This window comes from Perca flavescens, chromosome 15 (assembly GCF_004354835.1).
Source record: "Perca flavescens isolate YP-PL-M2 chromosome 15, PFLA_1.0, whole genome shotgun sequence".
In the NCBI taxonomy this organism is placed as follows: Eukaryota; Metazoa; Chordata; class Actinopteri; order Perciformes; family Percidae; genus Perca; species Perca flavescens.
In genome coordinates, this window is record NC_041345.1 from 8,062,251 (window position 1) to 8,086,979 (window position 24,729).

The 24,729-nt window shown below is 42.8% G+C and overlaps 1 protein-coding gene across 1 annotated transcript in view; it reads left to right on the top strand.

The window, feature by feature from the left end:
• Nucleotides 1-1,561: 1,561 nt before the first annotated feature.
• Nucleotides 1,562-24,729, top strand: part of nherf1b (NHERF family PDZ scaffold protein 1b) — a 28,919-nt gene continuing 5,751 nt past the window's right edge. The window contains exons 1-3 of the mRNA XM_028600014.1: nt 1,562-2,543; nt 18,997-19,170; nt 23,214-23,367. Of these exons, the coding sequence (XP_028455815.1) occupies nt 1,947-2,543; nt 18,997-19,170; nt 23,214-23,367 (925 nt within the window). The 5' untranslated portion in view covers nt 1,562-1,946. The remainder of the gene's footprint in view (nt 2,544-18,996; nt 19,171-23,213; nt 23,368-24,729) is intronic.

Sequence of the window (24,729 nt, forward strand, 5' to 3'; positions counted from 1 at the left end):
TGTGGTGTTGTTTTATTGAAGTCAGTCGTGTGTGTGTGTGTGTGTGTGTGTGTGTGTGTGTGTGTGTGTGTGTGTGTGTGTGTGTGTGCGCGCGCGCGCGTGTGTGCATGCGTGCGTGCGTGCGAGGAGTGGGAGTTACAGGATGTGCTGAGGTTAATGAGCCACTGTGTGGCAGCAGTTACCCTGTTTATTTAGTATGTTGCACTATAAGAAGTGTTTTAGCAATTAGACAGGCTCAGCACACAGGCTCAGCACATGTTGATTCTGTTTTTTTTTAGAGTCTATTTTATGCCATTATAAGATAAGATTAGCTTTCATTGTCTCCCTTAGGAGAAATTTGTGAATTGTATAGAGGTACACTGTTCTAAAAGGATGCTCAACACCTGGATGATGATGTTTTTGTTAATACTGTGGTTGCATTAATTTGTTAGGGGAACTTAGTGGACATTATAAACATGGAGAACATTCACAATTATCTGTACTGTGCTGTACACCTGCATGCAGCTCGCCTCCTCTCCCACTCACATCTGTGAGTCACATTGCATACACATCATTTTTTTGGATGACTTTCCATTAAATAAATAGCTACCCTTAAACATGCTGAACTTATCAGTGCTGATGCTGCGGTAGCTTTAAATTCCCAGGTTGGAGAGTGTTGAGAGATCCTGTCTCTGTCCTTTTATCAGGTCTGGAAGCATTCTCAGCTGAAAAGTCTAATCCTCCCTGAGGCTTTATTTCCACAGCTTCCCACCGGGCTCATATTTATACAAGCTTTCACTCATATCTCTGAACGTTCGGAGGGGTTCTGGCTTGACTGGCTTCAAAACACTGTGGAGTTTTAAATTGATGTTGATTGTTATTGTTAAATTAAACTCTTGATAGGGTTCTCAAAAATGCCTAATTTGTCATGTCAGTCATTACAATTACATTTACATTACAACCTATCTGAAGACAGAAGGCCATACGTCATAACAGCTTACATATTATTCTAATTCTATTCAGTGCTTGTATAATACCAGGACTGATAGAGAATGAACTAATTATGCATTATATAATTGACACACAATGCTAAATGAAAACACAATATGTGATACATAGAATGGCAGCATGCAAGTGTGAAAAAGGGGTTTTGGGGCAAAGGTTTTAAAATGAAAAGATGCCAAAAATAAGGAATTATTCAGAGCAGTAAGAACAAATATGTAGGCTACAGAAATGCATCTTCAACAAGTGTTGCTCACATAGGGGAAAGAAGGCAAAATGTGGGGGGAAACTGCAATGTAATTTTAGGAAAACTTTAAGAAAACAAACTGAAAATTAAACAATGGTAATTACAAAGGGATTTTTTTTAGGCTGTATCACAGCAGGGTTTACAGGTTTGTGCATCTAGGGGCGAACTACACTCGTTTTTCTTTCATCCAAACACTATCTAGTCCTCTGATCATCATCTTCATGTTTTTTTTCTTTGACAGCCTCGGTTTGTGTTTACTCTTCTCTTCCAGTTCTCCCTGCTTGCATGAGGCAGCAGCTGGGCTGTTCCGTGAACGCACCTCCCTCTTCCTGAGTGGCTTTTCTACTTTTGTCGCACAGTGAGAGGGAGCTGCTGTGTGAGTCTAATCAGCCGCTATTCAGTCCTCGGGTCAGGACCTCCACTGTCTGATAGCAGGAGTCACAGTGAGGATTTACACAAGTGTGAGGATCAAGTCAGACTTGGACTCGTGTGTGTGAAAGTGGAACACCAGCACCGTTTCTCACGGACTAATCTCCCCAACAAGAGGGCGGGGGTTGGAATTTGTTTTTTTTTAAGGGGTACCACTCATTCACACACACACACACACACCCCTCCCCAGCAGCATCCTGGAGCGGGTCTTGTGGTCATTTCCACTTTAAACAACAGGTTGAGACACAGTTCAGAAGCAGTGTGTGAAGGCGAGTGAAGCCTATATACCATGCCGAGCAAAAGCCAGCATCTGCGCCCCCGGCTTTGCACGCTGGAGAAGGGGGAGAACGGCTACGGCTTCCACCTCCACGGGGAGAAAGGCAAGACGGGGCAGTTCATCCGGTTAGTGGAGCCCGACAGCCCGGCTGAAACCTCGAGGCTCCGCGCCGGAGACCGGCTGGTGTTCGTCAACGGGGAGGACGTGGAGAACGAGAGCCACCAGCAGGTCGTGTCCCGGATACGAGCCACCGTGGGCCGCCTGGAGCTCGTAGTGGTCGACCCGGACACGGAGCAGCTGCTGAAGAAACACAACATGAAGTGTCTGAAGGAGTATGTCACTGACGGTATCCCGTTACCCTTCGACGAGGATGAGGAGGAGGAGGAGGATGATGAGGAGGAGGTGGTGGTGGTGGTGGAGGACGAGGAGGATAGGGAGATGGACGGGACGGTAAACGGGGATGAGCGGCACGTCAAGGGGGATGAGGATGAGGAGAAGCGGGAGGAGACACCCAGGGAGGAGACACCCAGGGAGTCCACGCCGGTCCCGGAGAGTAACGGAGAAATCCACGTGCACGTTGAGAAAAAGCTGAGCGTCAGCTCTGAGAAGGTGAGTCAAAGTTAGAATAAGTTTCTGCAGCTCATTTTCAGGTTTCCTTTTCCTCCAGCTACACTACACAAAATGCTAATGACATTAGAGCCACTGAATGCATCACTGAGGGAGTGTTTTCCTAGAGAGAATAGGTGCTCTGTGTCTATAACATGGATAACATGGGCAACTGCACCCACATGGTGCCAGGCTGTAGGCAGGGTCAGCTGGCTGGACATTTGCTGTGGGTGTGAGGACAAACAACAACCTGGTTCAGCTTTGGGGTCAAGAAAAAACTAAACCGTGATCCCCCGCTCCCACCCACCCTCCGTCAAGTCTGTAAACCTCAAACTGTTGCTCTGCTTTCTCCTCTCAGATAACATGATTGTGAGTGTTGTTCTGCAGCCCTCTCAAAGAGCAATCACTTGAAAACGTGAGGCAACGCGGTCCTCTGTTATTACAGTGATGCCACAAAGTTCAGGATGAAGTCAGCATCAGTGATGACAAACACACTTTGAAAAGAAATGGTGTTGGGTGCCCTTCCTCTAGAAAACCACCATGACAAATATCTGAGCCCTCCACAACAAACAAAACGAAATGGTGTCAAAGAAATGAGTCCCCCGAATGAAAATGTTCAACCTTTGATCGTTGTCTGTAAAACATTATGGTTTTATTCTCACTCCGCAGTGGCCATCTGTTGCTGTGCCCTTATTTTCTCCTGCCACGCTATCTGTCTGTCTGTCTGTCTGTCTGCACGTGTGTCTGTGTGTGGCTGTGCACTCAGGACCAGGGTTCATTAAAAAAAACACTCGAGTAGGAGAGGGTCCTTCCAGTCTGGAACATCTGTGCCCTTCGCTACATCCTGGATGTTTACCCCCGAGGCTGTTTCTGCTTGTGTCCAGCTCTCCTGTTCGGTACATTAGTGTAGGTGGAAGTGAGTTGGGAAGAAGGGCCACATTGTGCAGAGAGCCAGCAGCTATCAGAAACAAAGACGTAGAAAAAGACCATCAATGTGCAGCTCAACTGTGTCTCTATCTGATGGCTGATTGTATAACCACTGTTTGATGGAGGCAACATTGAATAACAATGAAATTGTTGTGCAACAAGGCCAGATTTAAGCTTTTCTGTTGAATTATAACCAGGATGTTGCTGCTGTTGTTCAATGTATGTTTTTGGATGATCTCTGAAGCTGATGGGAGGTCAAGGAAGTGGTGACACCTAATGGTTAAGTGATGATGAGGAGTCAAGTTGGGAGGTATATTGAAGTGATCTCTATTGTGGGATGAATCTAGATATTGTATTTTGGTATTTGTAATTTGGGACATAGTTTGAATATTGATATTGTTCTTTCCCTGGTATTAATGGAATAGTTTGACATATTTGCTTTCTGTCTGAGAGTTAGATTAGAAGATCGTTAGTACTCCACGGTAAATAGATAGACATATTTTTACCGTCAGACAGAGCCAAGCTAGCTGTTTCCCTCTGTTTCCAGTCTTTGTGCTAAGCTAAGCTGTCCAAAAATATTCAGTACAATATCATAGAAGTCAAAGAAAACCAGCAAATGTTCACATTTTAGAAGCTGGAACTAGAGATTTTTTGGCATTTGTAAAAATGACTTAAATGATTAATCAATCATCATAATAGTTGTAGATTTAGTTTTGACCAATTGCTTTATCGGCTAATTGATTCAGCTCTAGTTTCTATGCACAAAGAACATCTCTGTGTGCTTGTTTATCATATCCACGTGAATATTGTTTTATTTTCTCAGAGATTTTACCATTTATTCATAAGAACGCCCTCAGTGGTGGTAACAACTACAACTGTTAAGGATCACATGATGCTGCTTGGCTATTTGTAAACTCCCTCACCTTATATGAACCCAGCTGTTCAAGGGAAAGCATCATTGTTTTAAGCCTGGCTTAATGGCTTAATCTGGCACATTTACATGTTGGACTCTGTGCTCATGTTGATTAATGTGCATTGTCCCTTTCAAATAAAGAAATCCCCAAAAAAAAAAAAGTCTAAAATGCCACATTGCCATTGCTGAAGCTTTGGCATTTTGTAGGGGGCCATGCACTGCTTCCTTACATCGTATTTTTTTCTCCCTGCAGGACCTTTTGGAGTTATGTTTCTGGCATTTAAAGCCCGCGCTTGTGTACAGCTCTTGGGCACTGCTGGGTTATATTGTTTGTCCCAGGAATATACAGCGATTGTTCCCGTGTTTACTCTTGATACTCTCCACAGATGGCCTAATGGAGCTGTGGCAGTGCACTTCACACTGGCACGCAACCCAGAGGGAACTGACATCGCAACAAACAATAGCACTCCTAACAATCTCATTTTCACCACTTAGATTTCCATTTCAACAAACTCCCAGAGTTTGACATATGGAGCAAAAATCCATTAAGATTCTTTTTTTTTTGTTTGTTTATGTTAAAGGCGTACAAAACCCAAGATTTCACATGCTGCAGAAGTTACTTAAGGACAGAGAAAACAGCACACTGTGTGAGTGTGTAAATTGGACTCGAGGGATGCAGTTTTAGAATCTGCTCTCTCTTGTTACAGTCAGATGCACCTCAGGGTGTGTTTTTTTTTCAGTGACTCCACTCTTTCTGGAATTTTCTCCCAACATCCGGCATTCCTGTGCCCGAGCCCTGTGGTCCAGCACACACACACACACACACACACACACACACACACACACAGACGTCCACACTCTGGCTGTCTGGCCTCAGTCTTTGAAGCGACACAAAAGAGGGTTCGAAGAGCAACGCCTGCCCCGGAAAATGAGGAGCCTCCCTCACGGTTGCCACGGTTACGCTGATGTTGCATGTGTGTGTGTGTGTGTGTGTGTGTGTGTGTGTGTGTGTGTGTGTGTGTGTGTGTAGCGCATTTGGAGTGTATGTATGTGTGAGGATGGAAGTAGGCGAAAGTGAGACAGTGCAGGAGAGGTGCGAAAAAGTGAACGATCAGTGACTAAGCTTAGAACATGGAGCGTGGCCCGGGAAGAAAATAGGAGCCGCTGTCGTCATCGTGGAACAAAACACACACACACACACACACACACAAAAGAAAATACTGTACCATCAGTTCCAAAGGCCGTTGTTTTGTTTACCAGGCAGTAAAAGTTTTACTCTGCAATTGTTGATGGCAGTGAAGTAGCAGCAGATGTTCTCTCTCTCTCTCTCTCTCTCTCTCTCTCTCTCACACACACCTCGTATTACAAATCTAGATCCATCAGCTCTTCCAGAACAAAAACTTAAAAATGATTTCAAGTAGACTTGGGATTTTTTCGTCCATCGCTTACATTGGAAGCATGTTAGGAGGGGACCTTTTAATGGCCAGTATGAACAGGAGGAAGGATTACAGCAAGAGAAACCTGTTTCACTGTACATATGGGCACCTGAACGTTTGTTGTAACACAGACTTGAAAAATTGTGAACCTTTCCTTTTAATATTAAGACATGCAATTAACAACGATATAACACAGAGAAAAGCGGGAAATCGACATATTTGAGAGGTTGGAAACCCCTTATGTTTGAAATTCATCTTTGATACATGACACTAATTAAAAACACACAAGCCTACTAGATTTGTACTAGATCAGTATATTTTTAAATGCAAATCAGTAAACTCATAATACAAATTTGGCGATTGTTCTGTGCAGAAACATTTTTGGCCATTTAAAAAGGTGTTTTTCTAGAGCTGCGTTTGCTTTTTTTCTTCAGTGATTCACACAGATCCGAGAGAGTGAGAGAGTGCTAGGGTGAGAAGTTTTTTTTTTTTGGGGGGGAGTCTTCCTGAATGGCTGCTGGCTGCTTACATAAGACTGTCCTTAAACACTAATTACAGGAGAGGAAGAGCGCTTGTGTGAGATGAAATTAACTGCAGCGAGATGAGAGCTGGTACTAAGTGTTCCTAAGTGTGTGAATGTGTGTAACATCACTGTGTGTGTTTCTACAGTAGATAGAAAGAGGAGACTCAGACTTTGTAGATGCCTGAAATGAGACAAGAAGGCGACTTTGTGCCTGTCAGTTGTCACTTCCCTCCTCTAATCTGAGCCTCTAATCTGCACATTCATATAAAGCCTGCTTATTAAAGAGCTTGAAGCCTCCCACTGCTTTCATCACACATGCTTGGCTTTTTACACTGGCTTTACATAGAAGTGTCCTTTAACTGCAGGGGATGACGTGTTTTCTCTAAACAAATCACCCTGAAGCTGCTTGGTGGGAGGATTCAGTCTATATTTGTATGGTGCAGTCTATCAACAGTGGTCTTTCTAACTGGCTTTCATCGGCTGTCCTTTCAGTGTGTGTGTGTGTGTGTGTCACCTCTAGCAAACCCGATGTTAGGACCGGGGTTAGGACATTCATATATTATTTCCCACATTGGCAGATCTTCACTGACCATTAGCAGGAATTATAATTTATGGCGTGACATTCCTGTCATATCTTCTCCAGCGGGACAGAATTACTTGAGTTTTCAGAGTTTACCGTCCACATTTATCTGACGTAATGCCTTCATAGAATTAGCCTGTGGACACCATTTTCTCTGAATAGAATAAACGTCAGCTTTCTATAATCATAATCATTTTGTCATGCATTGGAGAAATCGCCACACCTATAGTAGCTATTTGAGCCAGGATGGTCCGGGGTGTGTTTCTGGCTGCCTGCTGCTGTCTATGGGACTCTGCACAGACCCCAGGACGCTTGTGCTGGTTTCCTGTCATTGTTGACCGCCGTTCGTCTTGATCCTCTTCTCACCCCCCCCGGCCTGCACTTTCAGCAGCTCGTAGCAGGACAGTAAAACTACAACTCAAAGGTTAGAGGCACCGCTGTGTGTCTGAGCAAAAGTAACATGATATACGATGACTAAAATGAACACAGGTTGAATAGTCGTTCCAGCGACAGACACTAAATCATGAAAGTAAACAGCTTCTCCAGCTATGTTTGTTGGTTTGCTTATCATTAAAGCCACTGTGACAAAGCCAGGTATTGTTCTGGCTCTGTTTGGGTAAAGGAGTGCGTGTCTGCTCAGATATACTTCATAATTCAATCTAATGCTTGATGTTCTGCTCGTACAGTATTTAGTTTAGTTTGGGCATGTGTTGCATTTGTATTTGTTTTGTGTGGGTGTTTTCACATTAATGTGTGTGTGTGTGTGTGTGTGTGTGTGTGTGTGTGTGTGTGTGTGTGTGTGTGTGTGTGTGTTTGGGTGTCACCCTTCCCTTCCCTGCTCTTTGTTGATCGTCGAGCTGTGCGTTTCAGGGAAAATAAAGGGTGTAAGGGGCTTTATTGTTTTTCAATTCAAAGATTTCTATATTTTATGTTTCCTTGTACCTTATTTGTTTATGAGAAAATATGAAAGTAGAGATGATAGAAAAGAAGAAAAAAAAAAGATTATTACAGGCCAACGTTGCAAATCAATCCCCAGGACTGCAGTATTAACCCAATGGCAACATTGGATAAGCATACAGTACCTGTATGCTTCAAGGTATTTTATTCAGTCAAAGACAGACCCATGTTATTTCATCCTTAAAAACTCATCCCCTAATGAGTGATACTGACTAAATCAAATATCACCGAAACACATTATTGATAATGTTTATTTAGCGTTAGCCGCTAAATAAAGATAAATACACTACAAACAATGTGTACCACAGCCATTAAGATCAGGAAAAGATAACATTTAATCTACGTCGAAATAACCCACATCACAATTTCTTATCTTTTCTGTTCCAGATTCATCCAGATGTCTTAAAAGCCACATGCACCGGTCAGACTCTCTCTATTTACCCAGTATCTGTCGAGTTAGTTTGTTAGTAACCACCCCCCGACATGTATGTGTATTATGGGCGGGAATCTCAATGCAACTCATGACACAATACTATCACAAAATGTCGCCCAAGATAACAAGACAGTATCACCAGTCACGTACAAGTCATTACACCACCTGTTTAACCAAGAGGTGAGGAAAACATAGAAAACATACTTACTTTACCAAAGGGCATAGAATATTTGCTTTTTTGTGAGTATTTCGTGGCCGATTCTGGCTTTATATCAGCAGACAGTGGAGCAATGACAGGAAATAAGGGGAGAGAGAAGAGCGGGGAGGACATGCAACAATGGTTGGCAACATCAAGACATCAAGATTTTATGGTCAGCTTTTTAAACCTTTATAAGCCACCAGGGCAACCCAGTATTAGTTTCTGTTTCATAAGCTCATATGTACTATTGTTTAAATGTCAGACAGTCATAAACTGGCACAACCGTAATGTTTTAAGCAAAGCGAGGAGTTCCACATCACAAGTGAACATTATATTGCTCTATTGATTAGGGGCGGAACAAGTAACCAATGATATGTTGTCTTTTTGCAAATCACAGCATTCTTAGTGAAAGCACTCGTTTTAGTGACGTCAGTCCAAACAACAGCACCTACTGTCCCGTCCCTGCAGCCAAGACCACTGTGGCCTAGGTCAGGGGTGGAACCCTGTGTGTGTGTGTGTGTGTGTGTGTGTGTGATACTGGACTGAGACTCCACAATGCCACATTCCAGTTCCCACTCCATTCTGCTGAAGGTTCACCACCCCGGCCAGACAATGAGCCGGAGGGCCGCGCCCTGCCGGGGGTCAGAGGACGGGGAAATGACTGGCTGCTCGCCCTGAAATAGACTCACCCCCTGCCGTCCACCTCCCTTTGCATCGCACAAGACACAGATGCCGTACAACCAAGACAGAGAAAATGAATGTACATTTTTGGCGTATATATATATATATATTTATGTACCCGAATGGTGCAAAACTATGGAAATGTAGGAAAAATATATCCCAAAAGAGTTACTTTTTTTAAATAGTAATACTTGCAAAACTAAAGACGTCCCCATCAGCCACAGCTGTTATTTGAGTTTAGTGCTAATTAGCTAATGTTAGCATGCTAACACGTTAAAGTAGGATGGTGCACTTGCTAATCATTAGGGTTGGGTATTGTTTGGATTTTAGATTTTAGAGGTTTTTTTTTTGAAAATTGAAAATTATTTAAATTTAACAATATATTAACGTTTTAAAGTACTTACATATTTAATAAGAAAAGGAAAGTGTGGTATTTTTACGTCTGTTTCGGAGCGACAGAGGGAAAATATTTCAGTCGACACATTAAGTGGAAGCGAAATGAGGAACCGAAATTTGCATTCTAATCCAGTCCGATTCCTACCGGTTGCGTAGGAACTGGTTCCACTATGGAATCGGTACCCAGCCCTACTAAACATACATGTAAATACACCTACTTAGCATCAGCATGTTAGCATACTGACATTAGCATTTAGCCCAAAGCACCGTTGTGCCTAAGTACACCCCCACAGAGCCGCTGACATGACTGTAGAGACTTGGTCTTGTTCTTATTTCTGTGGATAACACAAACAACAAACATGACTGGCCATTATGTTGAGATATTTACTGTCCAGCTAAGAGGAACAAGTCTATTGCAACTCATCGTTTTACATTTTATATGCACTGAGAAAAATAACAAAATGCATTTTCCAGTCACCCAAGGAGAATCCATCACACAAGAAAAAAGATTAGATAGACATGTTTCCACTAACAGTAGCCTTAATAATGCAACACCACCACAGGGCAGGTTGTGATTAAAGGGCGTGACTTTTTCTTGGATGCTAACGCTCAATCTTTTGTCTCTGCTAACACATTTGCTTTCATTATTTCCCTTCACCTATGTGCTCAACAGCTGGATACAAGAAGTGGATGGTGGGATTGTGAAGAAACATTTAGGGAAATGTAGAAAATCCCAAACCTGAGTCCAAAGTACACAGAAGGAGAGCTACATGATGAATGTCCTTTTAACCTTTGGCTCATTCTTGAATTACAAGAGTGTAGCGTCTATGATTAGACATATTATTTGTCCCTGACTGAAAAGCTTACACAGCACTGGTTATGTAATAAACCACTGATGTTTAACGTTTGCTTGTATGCCACAGTGGAAAATGAAATGCTGAGTGTGACTACATCATGTTGTCACTTCTGCTTGAATGTAACAATGAGGCTCTGACTATCTGTCTCAGATATCTCAACATCTATATTTTCTGTCTTGCCTTTCCCTCTTTCTCACACTGCAGCGCTCTGTGTGTGTGTGTGTTTGTGTGTGTGTGTGTGTGTGTGAGAAAGGTGGGAGAGAAACTTGTGTTAGAGGTTGTTGAGCTGATGCTGATTTCGTGTCTGCAAGGGTGGAGGGTCGGGGACAGGAAGACTGGCCCGAGGAGATAACACTTGTTGACTGGGATAGGATAAAACTGACTGCAGGGTGGACAAACTAAAGATGGAGACCCTTGAGGAAAGGCAGACCCTACTAGCTCTATTTTTGATAGAGCAATGGCGAGGCCTCCCTGGTAAACAGGACCACTCCACTTGGTCTTACCAGGGCCTAAAGAGGCTATTGTAATGGGAACCCTCAGCAGAACCTTTCTTTGGTGTCTTTTGTAGAGCCAGTTTGTCCCATCCTCAAATGGTAGGGGGGGGACAGTAGGGTGCTTTGTCCCCCCCCTTCCCCTCCGCCTGCCTCGCAGCTGGCTCAATGGTCCAGCTTGAAATCCAACACCCCCGTCCTGCCTGAGAGAGTGGTGCGCTCCATACACTCAAGAGCACAAAACTTGTGCTGTGGTGGTTAAAAAGGAACCAGGTTTACATCAAGCTTTTATTGAGTTAATCTCTGTCAAAAACACTACACATGACAATCACAAGGACCGGGCAGGCCAATGATTTGTCATGTCACTGAGTAACCACAGTGCCTGGCACCGTGTCACTTTAGCGGTTATTCTTTACGCTGATCAAACAGACCGAAGAAGTCACGGGGGAGCTGCCCTCTGTTATTAGAGCGACATGAGGGATGAAGTTAGCAGAAGGATAAAGAGTGATACACAAAGAGAGGTAGGGCTGGGAAAAAAATCAATTTCATTGAAAAATCGAGTTGGTAGGTCAAATCGATTCATATTTTCAAAAAAAACGATTTTTTAGATTTTCTTTTCAGTCCAAATACAGTATAAATAATTTGGATGTTTAACAATCTTTGTTGCACATTGCACAGTGACTTTTCAGTTAGAGAAAGGGTTTGCCTTTGCAATTTTGTTTATGTTGATGCACTTTAATTAAATACAATAAATATATATTTTTAAACTATATTTACAGTTCGCAGTTATTTTGTTTTAAATGGAAGGGGGTAAAAATCGAATCGTAAATCGATTTTTTTAGGGGAAAAAATCGCCCAGCTCTAAAGAGAGGCCGCTTTAGAAGACATGTCTGCATGCACAGAGCAGCTGAGTGTGACAGGTTTCAGTTGATGATTTGCAGGACTCATTAGTTTTTTTTTCTTTTTCTTTTCCTGGGTATGTGAAACAAAACGAATAGTATGAGTCGGGACCCAGAGCTGTGGAGGAGGCCTACATTAATAGATGTCCTACATATGTTCTCCTGCAGTTACACATCAGTCTGCTGGCAAAGCATGGGGAAAATATGAAGAATATGAAGTAAATGGCAAGTTGAGTGGCAGAGCTGCAGCCTGACACGCTCACAGACTGCTCCCTCCATGCCAGAGACTGAGTCGCTCCTCTGTCGAACACAATCAGCAGAAACACCTGACGGATGTTAATCTCCGGTGGCTGAGTCAGAGGGTGATAAACATGATGGATGGATATTATGATATTATTATTTTTTTGCAGAAATACCATATAAATGCTGACATTCAATACTTTTTCAAGACGCTAGCGGCACGGCTCTGTGGCTGTCAATGCCAAACTATTGGATGGATTGCTGTTTTTTTTTATATACAAATATTCATGCTTCACAGCGGATAAATCCTGCTGATTTTGGCGATAGCGCCAACATGAAGTGGTGTAAGATAGTACGAGTTGAATTCAACTAATTAGCAATAGCTAGTAATCTCAACCCTTGTTGCTTGACCCGTTTGTCTTTCATTTTAAATATTCACCCGCATTCCAGGGAGCAAAGATTTTCCTAAAATCATATTATACTGGATTTGAAAAAAAAGCACAAAGAGCTCCCCATACATGCTGCACAGAGGAGTTGCAGCAGCTGCGTCAAAGAGGCACGTAAGTTGAACTTTGCCTCCATATCTTATCTATTGATAATCGCAGCTTCCTGAGGAAAACCAGAACCTAAGAAGTCAGAAGTCTAAAACAGGGTTACATTGACCTCTGGGTGGGGAACCTGTGAGCTCTCAAAAACACAACGATAAACCATGTGCTGCAGCAGCAGATGCAGTGAGATGCAGCGAGACAGCTTCAATGTGACTCGTGACTGCGTTTTGAGAATATTAACACCGGCCCTGGTTTTGTTTTGGAGTAATTGGTATTCAAAGCAATTGCTTGCTTGTGTTTGCTAAATAATTAAAGTCTGTGCAGGGGGAGAACTACACTAGCTGTCTGGAACTGTATCTTAAAGAAATAAGAGGCTTAACAGCAGCAGACATTAGAGTGAATACGATAGAGAGAGAAGTGTCTCTGTGAAAACAAATATGATGCAATTCCACTTTCTACACAACACTTTATTTGGACTGTCCAGTGTTACTTAACTCTGTATGCAACATATTATGGTCAGTTGTGAAACTCAGCTGATGGTCAGTTTAAGTTGAAGAGAAACTTTTAAGGGGTTTGTCCACATTTTTGAAAATACGCCTATATGTTATTTTGTTAGATAAGAAGATCAATGCTCTCTTTTCTATTGTGTAAAATGTTCCTCTCGGCCCAGAAAAACAGCGTTTCGAGACTGAACAAACACACTCTCTCAGTGACACAAATTTTCCTTTTTGAGGAGGGAAACATTCAACAGGAACTGTTGACACATCTTCCTTCAATATGCTTCCCTCTGCGCTGGCTCAACTTCCCAACATGTGAGAGAAATTTAAATACTTAACACACCCAAACATATGCACAAAAACACTGATGCGCGCGCACAGACACACACACACACACACACACACACACACACACCACGATGGGAAAGGGGGCGTTCATTAGATAGCATGTAGCGGATGAAATGAGAGCAGGGAATAAAATAACTATTTCACATCTAATAAAAGAAGCCAGGCATCAACAAGCCACTCTAAAAAATGCTGGCTAGCGTGACCACGAGAAATATTGATAATGAGGATGGTTTGTGGTATTTGAGCGTGCCAAATAAGATTTCATGCCACAGTGAGTGTGACTCATATTATTTGCTCGATGGTCCCGGAAAACTTTTTTTCATTATTTGAAAAAAATCAAAATGAGTCGATGATTTTCACAGCCTAACAACCAAACTAAATCTGAGGAAGCAGCACAAGCTGACGAATTAATCCGTGTTTTCCTTCCACACTCCATGTGGACATGCAGATGCTTTAGGCTCCGGGAAGTACTCTAAACAAAATAAAGAGTTCGAGAGGAAGTGTACGAATTGAGCTGACCTCAGGGCAAAGCTAAGCCTGTCTGCAACAAATATTTAGTTGTACTCTTGTAAAGCTTTGTAAATTAGGGAACACAGATTTGTGTGTCATTCAACAGCAGATAAGACCCGTTCAGTATGAGTGTATGTGGGGGAGGAGTATTATGTTGTCAGTTTGTTATTTACAGAACGTCCCATCAACGTTCTGCGTTTGTATCTTTGCTGTGCCCAGTTTATTTGCAACTGGCAGCTGTGTTTGTCAGATTTCTGCTCCAACGTTGCGGAGAACTTGCATTGTATTTGTTGTTACCGCATGAAACGCGCGCACACACACACACACACACACACACACACACACACACACACACACACACACACACACACACACACACACACACACACACACACACACATTTGACAAGTAGTGGGTCCTTGGTTCCTCTCCTGGCTTGTGTGTGTTCAGCAGATTCCACAGATTACAGACCCTCGTGGAGATTCTTCAGCCCTCCACTCCTCTCCGACACAAACCCTCCTCTGTTGTCCCTGCCAGAGCCTCTCTCTCCCTGCAGAGCCTCGCTTAACGTCAGCCAGAGCACCCGATGAGTGTCAGAGAGTCTAATGCCAAGGCTGTAGCGTGTGTGTCGATGGCACTCAGTGTTTCATCTGCTTTCGGGTGTCTAACACTGGGCACATGAACTGAGTAATGATAGATCATGGAGTGTGTTACAGAGAATGAGAGCTCCCTAAGTTCTTGTGTGAATCTGTAGTGCTTTACTCTGCCATCACGGATAAAGTTGAAGACAGAAAGCTCTGTGAGTTAGAGCTAGAGGGCCCTATGTTGCACCCGGCGCAGCGCAAAGCCCGACATAAGTGTCTTTGCTAGTTTAAGACCAATGCAGTTGTCAATTTCCCGTCCAGCGCCCGCGTCGTTTAAATAGCAAATGCAGCTGCGCCCATCTTTGCGCCCATGGGCGTGCTGGTCTTACAGGGAGGTGTGTTCAGGTGAATTCTTGGTGTATTGCTATCTTGAGGCAGCGGGAAGTGATCACGCCACTGACCAACAAAAACCTGGTCTAAAGTCAATAGCGCAGCATTTCATTGTTATTATTATTGTTATTTTAGCAAATTAGTAAAATGCTCCTAGGCTCCTGCAAAACGCGCGCACACTATGCTTGTTACACACACACAGGGAAGCGCAGCAGCACACAAACATGCAAAAGATTACAAATAAAAATATTACGGTGCACATCCCCCATCATAATAGCAATGCACCATGGTACAAACGCGCCTGGCTTTTAAAGGGGATAGGAGATGACACTCTGATTGGTTTATTGCATGTTATGCCCAAAACACACCTATGAATTAATGAAGACACTAAGTACAACCCTTTTGAACCATGCGCCCGGTGCACGGACCTATTTTTCCGCCGTCAAACTAGCAAAAGTGGATTTGGACACGCCCTAAACGCACCTGCAACATGCGCTTCACGCCATGCGCTTAGATCGTTAAAATAGACCCCATAGTGCGCAACTATTTTATATGAATGAACGTCCGTTACATTGAAGCCATTGCCAAATGAGTTGATACAAAGCTAAGTAAGACTATCAGCTACACAAAACTCTCTCTGTATTTCTCAGTATGGCTTTATTTACAAAATGGTGCCGTCCGGGGACATTCGCAGAAGCCAAAGTGATGCTTTTTACGTCACCGCTGAGAAAGAACAACTGCGACGTTCAGTTTTGGAGATGAAGAGGACATAAAAACTACAAGGTAATTACCTCTTCTGAAGAGTCCATCATGTTTTTTTAATCCTCCGTGTCCTCCTTGAGCTACTAGCAACTGTGTGAAGGAGGGGTGGGGGGGTGTGCGCGATCACGGAAGGCTTGTATCATGTGGACGGCCGACAGTGTTGTTGTCATTACTTAGAATTCCTCATGAGGGTGACAGAAACTACGCACTATAGTTTTAATTCATTTAATTCCAGGCTTTCAGAGGAGAGAATGTCAGTAATAAGAACAAACATGAAACTAAACCAACCGTTAACTAAAATAAATGAAAGACAGTTTAGGTGGTTTCACTTGAAGTTTGGGTGTAACACTTGAGGAAGTGAAGGACGTGCAATCAAAGACAATCCCGTTTGTATAATCAGTTACCATTATGATGAAACTCTGGCTGTAGGACTCTTATCAGGAGCACATCTGACCTGCAGCATAAATGTTCAGCACACACTCGATGGACACAAAGATGAACAATCTGCATGATGAGGAGAACAGACTGCTGTTAGCCTCACATGCCATTACATTTCATGTTTTGTATATCTGAGCAAGTGTGCGACATTGTGTTGTATTTTCCATTATGTTTTTGTTCGAGGCCTTTACACATTATGGGTAAGAACCTGTACTTTGACATTTTGGTATCATGCTGGGAGTTCGATGAAAAGATGAATACCACTCTCCTATTTGTCCAGTATATATAAGAAGGGCAGGGCCCGTTTAGAATGGGCCGATTGCTTGCTGTTCTCGAGAACCGCTCTTCTGATCGACTGCACACTTGGACTTTGGTCCTCAGCAATATATAGTGTAAAATCGATTGGTCCGAAAAGGTTACTTTTTCTTAGTCCAGAGGTGCTCTCTCCCAAATGTGGTGAAGATCGCTTAGAATTAGCAGGAGGAGTAGTGAAAAAACTGATTTGGACACAATTAAAAATGGCAGAGAATCTTTCTAGTCGCAAATGGGCATGGCTTTTATGGATAGATCCTTCTGGATCCACAGAATCCAAGTTAAATTACGTTGGAAGGAAATATTCTTGATAATTAATTAATAAAGTCTTTCTTAAGAAATACAGTTTCCAGTTCCACGTAAATCTCATTTGGAGCCACTCTGGATGCCTTACTAAGAGAAAAAGTGAAAAGTTGATTCTTCGCATCTGGTTGGGTGTTAGCTTAGAACAATGCAAGTCTTAAATAACAATCACTCATTGCTTGTGCCAAGTTGTAAATGAGAGAAAATGTTGAGTCAGTTATTATAATGACCACAAATCTTATTCTTTGGTATTTTTCATTTCTCACAAACAGGGTTCAGCTAGTCAAAGTAAATGACCCACACTCTTCTCCAAAGACAACTAATGTTGGAGTACCCCAGGGCTGTATTAGCTCCCCTGTGTTCTTCACTTTATATACCTCCGACTGCACCACTAGTTTGCCAAACCAGTTTCTGTTAAAGTACTCAGACAACTCCACTCTATTGACCTTGTCTACCAAATTTGATGACCCTACACTGTACCAGGGTAACGTGGATTGATTAGTGGAGTGGTGTGATAAAAACACTCTCATTATTAACACCGTGAAGACAGAGGAAATCATCTTTGGAAAAAACCCTGAATTGTCAACTGCCCCTAGTGAAGATTCACAATTCAGTAATCAGTCAAGTCCCAGTCTACAAATATCTGGGTGTCATGATAGACGGAAATCTCTCATGGACCTCTCATATAGAATTTATCTGCAAAAAAAATACAACATTGTGTTTATTTTCTCTGTAGATTGAGATTCTTTGGAGCTAGTAGCCAAATCATTTCTTTGTTTTTCACATCAGTAATTCAGAGGATCTTGCTCTATTGTAGCACTGCTTGGCTGAGTAGCCTATCAGTTTAAAAATAAAACAAAGCTATTTGATCAAATTAAAATGTGTTCAAAGATTATAGGACTACCTGTAGCACACTCCTTTCAGGAGGCTCACAATAACAGTATGCTCAGACCAGCCAGGAATATTTCAAACGACTCCTCACATGTTTTGCACAGAGAATATCAGCTTCTGCATTCAAACAGATGCTTCAGAGTTCATTCTTTCAATCGCATCAGACTTAAAAACTATTTCATACTTTGTTAAATTGTGAAATCAGCTACATTCAATCCAATCCAGTGCAATATTTTTTTCAGGGTTTTTCAAGTTTCCAAGACCTTATCTGTGTGCATGTTCATGTCATTTTCTGTTGTTATACATACTTTGTTTCCTTACTTTGTGTTTATGTCATTTGTGGTAATGTTTCATGTATGTCTTTTGGTGTTATTCATCTTATGTATGTCTGTATGTATGTCTGTGTCCTCTTTTTTTATACAAGCTTCCCAGGGATGCAAAATGAATTTCAGCCCTGGCTGACAATAAAGTTGTATCGTTATCGTATCGTACAAGTCATGTATGTCCACTGATGTCAGTATTTTCTGTAGAAAGTGAGTCAGACTTATTTATAGAGGTTGTTCATTGTCTTCGAGTGTTCAGTTGACAGATGTGGAGGCAGTGTCAGGTCAGATTTGGCCACACCGACAAAGATTATCTTGACCAGTGCTGCGTCTCTTGAGCTCTGTAGCTCCTGTATTTCGTAGGTTCACCTCTTTGATGACAAAGCCATTAAAACCCCCCTTTTTCTAAATAAAGAACCTGCTTCTTCCACACAGCGGAAGGGAGGTTCTGGAGTTGAGCTAGAGTTTTTTCCTGGATGACAATACAGCTTTAACTCTTCCTGCCATCCCAGAGTGGGACTGGATGGGGCGAGGGGAGGCGGTCAGAGGTTAGCGCCCAGCTTCCATTGTCCTCCTTCGGGCCCTGGAGCGAGCAGGGCTGCGGACCACACCGGAACCGGTTCCTTCCTTATGGCCAAAGCAGCGCCGATTGCCCCCCCAATTCTCCACAAACCTTCCCAGCAGACCTCCAATCACATGTCTCCAAGACCCTCTTCCTTCCTGGCGAGCACTTTGGAGTCACGTGGAGTCAAACAGCAGCTTCAGTTTACACACGATTGTTAATAACATACTGCACAACACATCAGCATGCAGCAGCCACCTGTATGTTCAACCTCGGCTTTATATTCATGGTTAACGATTCACTGGAGCTCTCCGTAATCTTTGTGCCTCTTGTTCTTCCTGAACCCATGGTGGAGATATTTTTTTTAAACGCTAATGTTCTGGTTTATTGATGCATGTCACGTAACGGTGTATTAACATACTGTATCTGTTTTTCCTCTCCTCTGGTCTCTTCCAGGAGGTGATGTGCACTGAACTGCGGCCACGTCTCTGTGTGATCCAGCGAGGGCCGAACGGATATGGCTTCAACCTGCACAGCGAGCGGGCGCGTCCGGGCCAGTACATCAGAGCTGTGGATGAAGACTCTCCAGCAGAGAGGGCAGGCTTGCTGTCCAAGGACAGGATAGTACAGGTACTGTAATAAGTATGAGAATGCAGTATGGTGTAATAAAAGGGACATTATTGTTCTGGTGAGTTGATCTTCTAGCTTAGTCTTTGTCTTATGTAAGAAGCGTAAATATAAGTCCTTGGCAGTATTAGCAACATTTACTTTTCAACCTAATAGTTACAGAGTCATCTCTATGAGAAGTAACTGATTAGATACACAAGAATATCCGTCCTGATTAGTCTGTCATACTTCCGCTCTAATCAGCCTGTATTGATTTTCTTTTTAATACTTGGATAAAAATAGAGAAGAATGGCATGGCGTGTAATCAGGCTTCACCTATAAGGTATGAAAGAGAACGCTGTGTGAAAATGTACCCAAAGTACTGTCACAACTGTCAAAACAATACCGTGATCAATAAAAATAGACAAAGACAAATGCTATAAATACCAATTTAAAATGAGTGTTACTCCTGGTACACGCTCATGTTACCTTGTAGTTGCATCATTGCCATCAATGATTGATGCTGAATATCAGGTCTTCAAATATGGTTTAAGACATTTCATACAGTTTTAGGACGAAATAGTACATAGTAATTCCGCCGGATGTCGCTTCTTTCGGCCAGATGTTACCTTCCGTTTTCTTTGTGTCGGAATTTTAAACTTGGGTCGATTCATGAGGATTATAATGGTTAACTGCTCCTCAGATACTATCTGTCGAATCTGAGTTTCCTGTTGCACGACTAAAACTACCTCTGAACGTACATATGTTCCACCAAAACAAGTTTCTTCCCGAGGATATTTTACAGCGGCACCGTGCCTCTGCGTCCATGACAGTGTTTCCCACAGATTAGAAAGCAATTTGTGGCGGGTGTCGCCCCGTGATTCACAGCTGCTATATAGTGTTTGCACCTCGACAACCCAACTGCATTTTACTGCAAACTTGCGACTAGTTAACTTTCTAAAGCTGGCGCAATCGCTTTTTTACTAAGAGTCGGGTCGGTGATTGTGAATGTGTGATTTTGTAAAGGTGTTCACGAGATAGATACCAACCTTTCCGTCTTCTAGCTTTATGGAGGCAGACTATGTGTGCACGGTGGGCTCTGTGGTGTTTTAAGCCTCCAACGTTGCTAAACATAACAATTGCCGCGCTGCCTGGAAGGCGACGTTGAGGCCTAAAAACACCAAACACCGCATGGTGGGAGGAGCAGTGTGTGTGTGTGTGTGTGTGTGTGTGTGTGTGTGTGTGTGTGTGTGTGTGAGCGAGACACAAGTGACAGAGAGACGGAGGAGAGCAAGGAAAGAAAATGCAGAAGAACGTGTTTTTAAATAGCGTTTAAAAAAAAAATTCCGTGAAATGATCACAAACTGTTAACAGCGCATTACGTGGTGGTGGCACGGAATGTGTGAAAATTCCGTGTGGCCACCACGGAAAACAATGCCAATGTAAAGTCAATGAGAAGATGACGTGGCATTAGGAGCAACTACGGTAGCGAGTAGTATGAAGTAGAGATGGTCCGATACCGATACTGGTATCGGCATCGGCTCCGATACTACCTAAAACGCTGGTATCGGTATCGGGAAGTACTGGAGTTTATGCACCGATCCGATACCACGTAATAAAGCCCTAAAGAAAATCTACATTAAAGTAGTTTATTTATGTTCTTTTTCCATTATAACTGACTGTCAAACTGGAGAAAAAAAGAAAGTTCTACAACATTCATTGTTTGTGTTTGTTCATGTTTTACAAAGAGTTTAACCTGAGCCAGACAGCAAAGATAGAAATCATATCACATCCATACAGGGATAGTAGTATACAGTTGTTATAACATAATAAAATATATGACACACTGGTATCGGATCGGTACTCGGTATCGGCCGATACGCAACTTCAGGTATCGGAATCGGTATCGGGAAGCAAAAAATGGTATCGGGCCATCTCTAGTATGAAGGCCCGAAAATCTGCATAGGGAGGTTGGTTGGGGTGGTGGACGGGTCAAACAACACAGGACTTTCACCCAGGAGACCGGGGATTATGTCTCCGCATGTCATGTTTCCTAAACCCAACCGTAACCGCCCCGTTCTTCTTTTCCTAAACCCAACCGTCCCATTCTTGTCCTGCATCCCGTTCTTCTTTTCCTAAACCCAACTGTCCCGTTCTTGTCCCACGTGTCATGGAAACGTGAGCCCACCCACGACCTTTTCCTTAATTTAAGGGGCTGTGTTCATTTCACGGAATTCTTCCGTGGGCCCATCACCGAATTGTTTTGTGATTCCGTGAAACTGCCACAGATTTGGAGTTAAGGGGCAATGTTCATTTCACGGAATTCTGTGAGATCAGGTTGGTACAATACATAGAAAAGGTTTTATTTAACAGAAAAGTAATCTGATTTATCCAAACCCCCCAAAAAAAAAAAATATTCTCCAGTAGTATCAACTAGGCCTTCTGGTAGTCAGAAGCAGTCAGGTCTTTTTCCCAAAGTTAACTGTATTTTCAGAGGAATGTGTTGTGAACTAACAGCCGCTGTGTGGGGTCTGAAATCCCCCAGAGTTCTCTGGTGTTAACTGTCACTGTGAGCAGCCTCACACTGGAATAATCAGCTTCTTAACTGGTCTGGGGTCAGCTCTGCCCACCTCATTTCTTTTAGTGTACACTGGCCTACAGAGAGCTGTGATGTGTGTGTAAACAAAAACTAAAATTACAATGTGAATTCCTGCAATTTACAGAACACAAAGTAAGATGTAAGATGCTCAAAATAAACGTCAGACAATTCTGGTGAAAACAGCAAGTGTGTCATTAAAATGTTTGTTCAAAGTTCTGACGTTTTGAAAAATATTCATTATGATACTGTTATGCTCAACAGCGACATTTTGAGCTAATGTATGAGAGACACTGCTGTACCTTTAAGCCAACCACAGGCCACATGCCCACTTTTGTATTGTCCTCTAATAGACCTTAAAATCATAAAACCTTGTGGTTGGAATATCCTGCTACCAACCATACTTCCACTTATTCTTTAGCAGAAGCAGAAGAGACACAATGAATTTGTCTAATACATTATTTCAGCACATGGTTAAATCAGAGCTAACGATCCTTCGTTCTCTAAGTGAATGGCGATAAGAACTAGAGGGAAATGGAATGGAAGAATCAGAGGAGAAGGAGGACAAAAAGAGGACAGAGGGATTAAAAGTACCATGGAGGTTAGGGTCTGTAAGAAAGTCTAGCGAGGGCTTTGCAGTCCCCCAGAGGGCCCCAGACAGCCACACCACCCACTGAGGAGCGGGGCTTTGTGGGGAGCGGACAGCCATTGTTACTGCTGTTACTGGCCAAGCAGCTATTGTCCAGCTTCCTCTGTGGGACTGGCTTAGACGTGCAGGTCCACCCTATGACCTAAACACACACACACACACACACACACACACACACACACACACACACACACACACACACACACACACATCCTTCGAGACATTTCTCACATGCTTTCCCATGGTGATTTTATTCCAGAACACTCAGCTGGTGTGGGAGTGAGCCACCTGACATGTTGAGTTAATGTATACCACAGAGTTAAAGTACCACATGTAAACATGGTGGTAAAAGTTGATTTAAAGGACAAAATGAAAAGAAGAAATATTTTTTTGGTACTGAGCATGTTATTGTTTTGCAAGTTAGCGGTTGAAAGAATGTGTGTGTGCATGCGTACGTGCGTTTTCCGTGCAGGATTTCCTGCCCTGGAGACAAAGTGATAATATTGAGAATGAAATCCTTGACAGTGATAAAACTGTTTGTTCACTTCTCTGGGAACAGAGACAAGACAACCCCCTTCCAAAAAAAAAGAAGAAGAAACAATAGCAACTTTTTATTAATTTTGAAGTTTAGTTTATTATAGGATCCCCGTTAGCTGTGCTGTTCCTGGGGTCCACATTTAAAAAACATACATCAGTCCACATCATTTAACACATTTAAATACATACATGAAATATTACGCAGGATTGAATGGAAAACCAACCAGGGTAAAATAAAAAAATAAAAAAGAAACTAAATCTAAAATGATCTCTTTTTCTCCTCAGGTGAACGGTCTGTCAGTAGAAGGGAAGACACATTCAGAAGTCGTGGCCATCATTAAAGCCGGTGGGAGTGAAGCACGTCTGCTGGTGGTGGACCCTGACACAGACGCCTACTTCAAGAAGTGCAGAGTGGCCCCCACCTCGGACCACCTCACTGGTAAGAGGACACACACACACACACACACACACACACAATTTCACCATCAAGAGGCAGCACAAGTTCAACTGCAGTCGTCTGGCAAGGACGGAGTGAATGACTGCAATTAGCTCGTAATGTTTCACTCCAGGTTCACTGTCAGTCACAGTTATAGACATGTTGTAGTCACTAGAAGCCACCTCCTCCTGTCCTCCTCTTAACTCTTTACAGATTAGAAGTCTGTCACACAGTTTCTTGGCTCTCTCCTCATTAAATTGTTTCTCTCTCTCGCTCTATCCTGCATGACTTTTTTTTTTCCTTTTCTTTCTCCCCCTGCCAAGAAACGCAGACCGAGACGCTGAGCCACTTCCTGCCCCCAAGTCCTGTGGAGAAAGTTAATCTTTTAAACATAAATAGATCAGCTCGGACACATCAGAGTATCAGTGTTGCTTGTGAAAGGCTTCAATGCTGATCTTTCTCTCTCTCGCAACTTGACACCAAAAAAAAAGAAAAGAAAATCACCTTTTTTGCGATTTTCTGGATGGTTCAACTGCATCCCGTGGCCTTAATCAGCAGATGAAGTTTGTTCAGTTGTCATGGAGACCTAAAGTGTGACATTTCAGTCCTGTGATAACTCCATCCACTGATAAAGGCCACGAGATTTTGGAGCCCCGAAAGCTCCACAAAAACATCCCATAAGAGGATCATTGTCTAGACTTCTTTGTCAAACTGATTTTTCAAAGGTCATTAGTGAACTTTCAAGATCAATAAATGAATACATGACTGATTCAAGGGATCCTCTTTTTGAGACCTTCTCTCCAAATCCACAAACCGGTCAGACATGGTAATCCCAGGAGCTGGTAGGGGATTCAGTGCCATGCTCAAAGGCACTTTGACATGACACAGGTCCTGGTATATCTACCACGGCCACCAGGGGGAGCCCTACTACAGCCTGTGATTTAGTTTCTGTGTTTGAGGGCTGTCCCTCCACAGAAAAAGATCCACAGGCAGGTGGTGTGTGTATGTGTGTGTGTGTGTGTGTGAGTGTGTTTGAGTACCACTCAGATGCCTCATGTAAACATGCTGCTGCCAGTTGTTGGCATGGCAACAGTTGAAGAATGGGGTTGTGGGAGGGGGGAGATGCAGCCTTCTGTATCCGAGACAGAGGAAATAGATTGTTCTTCCGTTAATATTTGTCAACGGTTTAAAAGCATGTTTCCATTTATGAATAAATTAGTTAGATCTATCGGTAAGCACGTGGGTGCCTTGTCCTGTGTTGTGTACTTTTGTGCGATGAACCACATGGGGGGCAAAACAGAAACTGAACTGCCTTCACTGAATGAGAGGCAGATGGTTCATCATTTCCTGGACTCTCAAACCCTC